General features: G+C 51.3%; 1 protein-coding gene across 1 annotated transcript in view; it reads right to left on the reverse strand.

Annotated features, from left to right (window-relative positions):
• Positions 1 to 6,727, reverse strand: part of LMNB2 (lamin B2) — a 27,784-nt gene extending 21,057 nt beyond the window's left edge. Inside the window, 1 exon segment of the mRNA XM_008580816.1 lies at positions 6,721 to 6,727. Within this exon segment, the coding sequence (XP_008579038.1) occupies positions 6,721 to 6,727 (7 nt within the window).
• Between the last annotated feature and the right edge of the window lie 791 nt (positions 6,728 to 7,518).

A 7,518-nucleotide genomic window follows, 5' to 3' on the forward strand; every position in this document is an offset into this window, starting at 1 on the left:
GCCACCGTCGCCGCGCGGAACTCTGGGACTTGTAGTCCGGCCGCGGGCGCGCACGGGGCACGCCGGAAGTTGTAGTCCCGCCCGGCCCCTGGGGACAGCGGGTTGCTTGCTAGTGCCTGGCGTATGCACGGACGGAACCTCAGTGGAAGCTCATGGAGGAACCTCAGAAATATGCTGCGCTTCTTCGTCCATTCTCTAGCGAAGAAATAAAAAACAGAATGCTCAGGCTGTGCTCTTTGGCCTGATTTGATCACACAGTGCATGCATGTTTCGGAATGTTATTCTGCACCCCCACAATATGTACCATTATTGCATATCAATTAAAAAATGACATTTAAAGAAATGCTCAGGCTATTCTAATTAGTCTGCCTTGATCATCACACAGTATATGCATGGAGCGAAATATTACTCTGTATCCCCAAATATCTATAATTATTGCATGTCGGTTAAAAAATAAAGTTAAAAAAAAATGCTCAGAGGGTTGGCCGGTTAGCCCTGTTGGTTGCAGCGTGGTGCCGATAACACCAAGATCCAGGGTTCAATCCCCATACCGGCCAGGTGCCAAAAAATAAAACCAAAAAATTTAAAAAATGCTCAGGGAAGGAAGCCAGACACCAAAGGCCATATATTGTACCAAGCTACTTACATAAAATGTCCAGAGAGACTGTCAAAGAAAATTTCAACAAATTGAGTTTACTGATCTCATCAGCTTTTATGAGCGACTCATGAATCATGCAGGATCCCCACTATGAAACAGAAAGGCCCTCCAGAGGGCTGAGCAGAGGGGTGGCTTTCTAGGCAGGGAAGGACTGGAAAAAGCACAGAAAAGGAACAAAAAACGGATTGGTTACTGAAAACGGTTCAAAGTCACTTTCCTTATCCGGTAGAAACAGAGGGGACTTCCTTATCTAGCCTGTTCACTTTTGGGTTGGTTGTTGTGAATCTCCTGGTTTTTGGAAAACTGGCCCGTTTTAAACTTTAGTTTGATTACGTTGCATTTAGCAAGAGTGACTCCATTGTGGTTTGGTCTGGTCTGCTGGGCCCTACTGCAAGTGCTCAGTCCAAACAATGGCCTCCCACAAATTTTATTTGACATGGCAAATCCACGGAGCAGGCTTTCTTCGACTCTGCACTATGGGGCATTTGGGGCAGATCCTTCTCTGTTGTGGGGGGTTGGTGGAAGGGGTCCTGTCGATTGCGGGGTGTTGAGCAGGATGCCTCGTCTCCACCCACTTGATACCGGGAGGATTCCCCACCCCTAGTCATGACAACCACTATGTCTCCAGACATTGCCACATGTCACCTGGTTCCCTTTCCAGCCTTCTGAGGACACCGGGGTACGTCCCCCCTGGGTACCCACCGGTCTCAAGTGCCTAACACTCACTCACTAACACTCCCTTCTTACTAGATGGGCCCCAGCCTTAAAACCCAGGCAGGCAAGAGTGCCTGGCTAGACGGGGGCTGTATCCTCTTCTCAAAAGTTACCTTGTATTAAGGATCTGAGACTGTTCTCGTCCCCTACTAATGGCAGGAACATAAAATACAGTCAGTTGGTAAAATGTGAGGGAATTTAAAGCGAAATAAATAATGTGATAGGAGGCAGGGCAGAACTTTGAGGGTGGCATGGGGTCACCTACCTCCCACCCCCAGACTCAGCTGCACCCCCCTCCCCATCAAAGCTCTCGCTGACCACCGCCTGGGCCTCAGTCTTGCCCTCTGCAAAATGGGCTCTCGAACCCAGTCCCCGCCCTCCCCTCTCCGCGCTGGGCGGGGGCTCGGGGACGTCGGGAGCCGCCCCCGCGGACCCCCGGGGGCTGGACTCCAAGTCCCAGAAAGCCCAGCGCTTCCCGTGGGTGGGGCCCGGAGCTCCCGCCTCCCCGCGCGCAGTTTGGGAGGCGTTGGGCAATTTTTAAATTTTGGCGCTGAGCGGGAGGGGCGGCGACAGCAGCGGCGGGGGTGTCCCCTCCTCCGGAGCTCGCCGGCGGCCACTCCCGGAGCCCGAAGTCCGGGGCACCCGACCAAGCTGGCCTGTCGCCTCCGCGGGCTGCCCAGGCACGACACGCGGCGGGGGGCTCCGGGTCCATTTCCAGGACGGGAAACTGAGGCACGCGGAGGGGGCCAGTCTGGGGACCCCCCCTGCCCCAGCAGAGGTGGGATTCGAACGCGGGACTCTCTGACTCCAGGGCCTGAGAAAGTTAAAGGTCCATTGCTGTCTGCTTTCCGGGGTGGGGGTCCTAAATCCCAGACCCGGGGCTGTCCAGCCCGGGAAGCCCCTGCAGTCCCGCCTGTCCCCGCCCGCTGCGCCGCCCTCCCGGCTCTGGGCTGGATTTTGGCGCCAGATGTTTAAAAATCTCAGCCCAACGGCCGCTGCTGGCTCCCGGCCCGGACTTCGAGCCTGGATCCTGAATTCCGGAGCCTGGATCTCGGGGAGACCGGATTCCAGAGGCTGAATCTCTGGGAGACCAAATTCCGGAGGCTGGATCCTGAATTCCGGAGCCTGAATCTTGGGATTCTCCACATTCTGGAGCCTGGATTCTGAGTTCTAGAGTCTTCTTCATCTTGGGGGGCTGGATTCCAGAGCCTGGATCTTGGGGGACCTGGATTCTGAAACCTGGATCTTGAATTACAGAGTCTGAGTTTGGGGGGGGCTGGATTCTGGACCCTGGATTAGGGAACACATTCCGGAAGCCAGATTCCAGAGCCTGGAGGCTAAACCTGGAGTCTAGTATCAGAATTAAGGAACCTGGGGCTCCAGTCCTGTAATCCCAACTGAAATCGGGGAGGCGGGCAGAGCGCTGGGGCTGGCAGCTGTTTGCTAAGTGACTGAATGGAGGCGTGGCATCAACAGCTAGTGACTGGGCACCTGCTGCATGGTAGGCCCTGGGGAGACAGAGAAGAGTCTAATACACATTATAAATACGTACAGTATGTGTTGTGTTAGAAGACGGTAAGCATGGAGGAAAAATAAAGCCGGGTAAAGGGGCTTGGGAGCATGCAGGGAAAGGGTTTGCATTTTTAAACAGGGTGGGACTCTTGGAGAAGAGTCATTCATCCACAAATGACCTCCCACACATAACATTGTGTAAAGAAAGCAAACTGTGGGAGAATACATACAATGTGCTTCTCCTGGGCCCTGATCTAATGGTTGAGGTCTTTAGAAGAGGAGGGAAATTTGGACACAGAGAGGAGAATGCCATGTGAAGACACAGATACAGACACAGGGAGATGGCCAGGTAAAGAGGGGAGCAGAGATTGCAATGATGCATCTACGTACCAAATATTGCTCACAACCACCAGAGAGAGGCACAGAACACATTCTCCCTCAGAACCTCCAGAAGGAAACAGCCCTGCCAGCACCTTGACTACAGATTTCTGGCTTCAAGAACTGTGAGACAATGCATTTCTGTCATTTTAAGCCCCCCGGTTTGGGGGATATTTTGTTATAGCAGCTCCAGGAGACTCATACACTGTTGCTGAATCAACTATAGAGAAAAACTGAACGACATTGAAAGGGACCAAAATTTACCTACTGTGTTTTGATGGAAAACTAGTTACATTAGTTAGCTATTGCTGTGTACCAAGTTATCCCCCACATGCAGGAGTTTAAAACGGCATGCATTTATAATTTCACAGTGTCTGTGAGTCAGGAATCCCGGCACAACGTAGCTGGGAGCCCTGCAGCAAAGGTTCCTGCTATGCAACCATCAAGCTGCAGGACAAGGTTGCAGCCTCATCTGAAGGCTCAGCGAGGAAGGAATCCGTTTGTGTGGATGTAGATGGGATCCGCGTCTTTGTGGGTTGTTGGACTGAGGCCTCAGGTTCTTACTAGTTGTTGGCAGAGGCTGCCTTCCATTTCTTGCAGGTATTGGGGCAAAAGTGTCAGCCAGACAGGAGGCACGCTCTTTTTATAACCTATTCTCGGAGGTGAGATCCATCACTTTTACCACACTGTATTTGTTAGAAGTGAGTCACTAGGTCCCACCCATACTTAAGGGTGGGGGATGGGGGGTATGCAAAAGCATGAACAGCAGGGGAGTGGGGGTTAGTCAGGGTTAGTCAGGTTCTCCAGAGAAACTGAACCAACAGGATCTGTACAAGGGTACTTCAAAAAGTTGGTGTAAAAATAGAATTAAAAGACAATATGCATCTTTCCACGATCTTTTTGAAGTATCCTTGTGTATAAAGAGAGAGAGAATGATTTATTACAAAGAATTAGGGGACTGGCTGGTTGGTTAGAGCGTGGTCAGTTGGTTAGACCATGGCCTATAACACCAAGGTCCAGATTTGGATCCCTGTACCAGCCAGCTACCAAAGGAAAAAAAAAATTGGCTCAGACCATTATGGAAGCTGACAAGTCCCAAGGTCTGTAGTTGGCACACTGGAGACTCTTGGGAGCAGACGCTGTAAGCTCCTGTCTGAGACTGAAGGCCTGAGACCCAGCAGACCCAGGTGTAGGTGTGAGGAGAGGTAAAGACCAATGTCCCAGCTCGAAGACCCTCCCAACTCTTCCTTCACTTTGTGTTCACTTCAGGCCCTCGACGGATCGGATGAAGCCTTCCCACATTGGGGAGATCCATCTGCTTTACTCAGTCTATGGATTCAAAGGTTCATCTCTTCTAAAAACACCCTCACGGGCCGAGCCCGTGGCTCACTCGGGAGAGTGCGGCGCTGGGCGCGCAGCGGCGCTCCCGCTGCGGGTTTGGACCCTATATAGGGATGGCTGGTGCGCTCACTGGCTGAGCGTGGTGCGGCCGGTCTCAAAAAGGACAAAAAAAAAAAATTTAATAAATAAATAAATAAATAATAAAAATAAAAAAAATAAAAACACCCTCACAGAGGCGCCCCGGATAATGTTGACTGAATATCTGGGCACCATGAGGCCCAGCCAAGTTGACATATAAACTTAACCATCATAGAGACCGTTGCAGCCATACTAGAAACTGCTTGACACATGAGTGTGGTCTGTGTTATCTGATTCTAGGGAGTCCCAGCCTGCTTCATGGTCTTTGAGCTACAGTACGAGTGTGTAAGCTGTTGTAACAGAGCAGGACAAATGTTTCTTCTCCATTGCAATAGTAAGAAATTTGGCCTCACCCAGAGAGAGAGGTCTGGTCTTCGTCCTCAGCTATGAGGAGGTGACCTCTAGGTCTCTGGAATGTCCTGTCAATGGGTATATCTTTGTTTGCCTGGAGACTCTGGCTTCTGGACAATCTAGTCAAACACTGTGATGTCTGATGGGGCTTTGAGCCGTGCCGTGTTGGTGCTGACTTCCAGGAGGGCTGGAGACTGAAGGTCATGCAGGCAGTGTGTGACCAAACTCAAATAAAAACACCAGAAAAAGACAAACCAAATAAAAACACTAGACACGAAAGGCTCGAGTGAGCTTCCTGCTTGAGACTACTTTGTGCTTATTGTCACACGTCATTCCAGGGCTCCACAAGGAAACAATGACCAGGAATTCTGCCTCTGGACCTCTTCTGGACTCTGCACTTTTTTTGCCTCTCTTCCCTTGGCTGATTTTATCTGAGTTTCTTTTGTTTTGTTTTGTTGGCAGCTGGCTGGTACAGGGATCAAAACCTGGACCTTGGTGTTATCAGCATCACGCAATAACCAGCTGAGCTAACAGGCCAGCCCCTTTGGCTGATTTTAATTTGTATCTTTTTGCCCTAAAAAAGCTGTAATCATAAGTGGAGCACTTTCCTGTATGATGAGTTGCTCTAGTGAATTATCAAGCCTTAGGGTGGTCGTGGGGACCCCTGAATTTGTAGCCAGCTGGTCTGACCCCAAACTTGCATGTGGTATCTGAAGTGAGGGCCGTCTTCTGGGGACTGCGCCCCGTAACCGTACAGTTGCTTAATCCCTATGCATCTATAGAAATACAGATTATCTCCTGGAGACCAGAATATTTCCCTCTATAATTCTCCATTGACCAAGCAGATTTATTCTGGCATCCTGATGGCCTATAAAACGTGTGCTTCTTTGAAATCTTTGAACCAGTGTAACATCTTACTGGTGCCCTCATTACTTAATGAGTTAAATACAGTCTTCGAGACACATTCATCATTTACTCATGTGAGAGTCATGCTTCTGCCGTTTTATTTACTTTTTAGTATCTCCCCCCACCTTTTTTTTGGCAGCCGGCCAGTACAGGGACCAAACCCTGGACCTCAGTGTTATCAGCACCATATTCTAATTAACTGAGCTGACCGGCCAGCCCTTAAGTGTATCCTTTAACATAATGCTCACACCCTCAACGTGTTCTCGGGGACTCATTCAGTCATTCGACAAGTCCAGTTGGGCATCTGCTCTGTGCTAGGGGCACGGCAGTGGGCAGAACGGATGAAAATCCCTGCCCTGGTGGAGCCGACTTTCTAGCCAGAGGCAGATAATAATTAGGTCGAATAGTAAACTGTACAGAATGTTAGATGGTGTTAAGGGCTAAGAAGGAAAAAAACCCACAAAGCTGGGAATGGGGGGTGACTGGTGGGAGTAGGGGAGGAAGGACACGGATGTGAGGGCATGGGGGGGGGAAGGGGTTCCTGAGACCGGAACCAGAGAAAGCCAAAGCTTGGCGGTGGGAACGTGGCTGGTACATCCAAAGATCGGGAAGGGTTTTCCAGTGGTGTTTTGTCTTTGAAGGGTGAGCAGAGAAGGGACATGGTACGAATTAGGTTTTGGAAATGGCTGGGCGCCGCGGGGGGAACCAGCTGAGCGGGGGTATGGGCATCTGGGGAGGGAAGGGGGTGGCTTCAAGTGGCTTTCGAGGTGACAAGAGCAGGGAAGGTATACGGAGCACTTTCTACATGCCGAGCACAGTCTCGGTCATCGTTTTGTGTGATCTTTTCCAGTGCGATTTTCCTAAGAAAAGAGGGAGTTTCAGAGAGGTGAAGTCACCAACTCAAGGACACACAGCTCATGAGTGGTGGAGGTGGGATAGGAACCGGGCGGACTTGCTGGTTCTTGCTCAGAGCAGAGCCACCTCCCACGGCAAGACCCAGTCCCCGCCATCCAGCCTCCCTCCGCACGCCACGTCCCCACCCCCCATGCTGCCATTGCCCCCAGCATTTCCCAAATATGCCTCATCTTCCGGCCTCCTTGCCTCCTCTCCTTCCATCCCTGCCACCTGGCATGTCGTTCCCACCTCCTCCCGGCTGGTTCCTGTCTTACAAACGTCTGGAAGTTCAGCTGATGACTCACCTCCACCCGGAAACCTCTCCTTGGGGACAGGAATCACGTCTTGTTCATCTCTGCAAGAAAAACATGATGTCAGAGCCCAGCCTTTCCCTTGCTTCAGACTTGCCAGTGGCTTGCTGGCCACACCGGAGTCCAATCCAGACGCCCCTCCACAGCCCCCAAGACCCACCTCTCTGATCTCATCCTCTCTGCTCACCCCTCGCTCACTCTGCTGCAGCCACCTGGGCTTCCTTGGGGTTCCTCAGATATGCCAGGCGAGGTCCCGCCTCAGGACCTTTGCATGTGCTGAGCCTGCCGCCTGAGATGCTTTTCCCTCAGAGCTGC

The sequence above is a fragment of the Galeopterus variegatus genome, unplaced genomic scaffold, assembly GCF_000696425.1.
Source record: "Galeopterus variegatus unplaced genomic scaffold, G_variegatus-3.0.2 Scaffold2165, whole genome shotgun sequence".
NCBI lineage: Eukaryota > Metazoa > Chordata > Mammalia > Dermoptera > Cynocephalidae > Galeopterus > Galeopterus variegatus.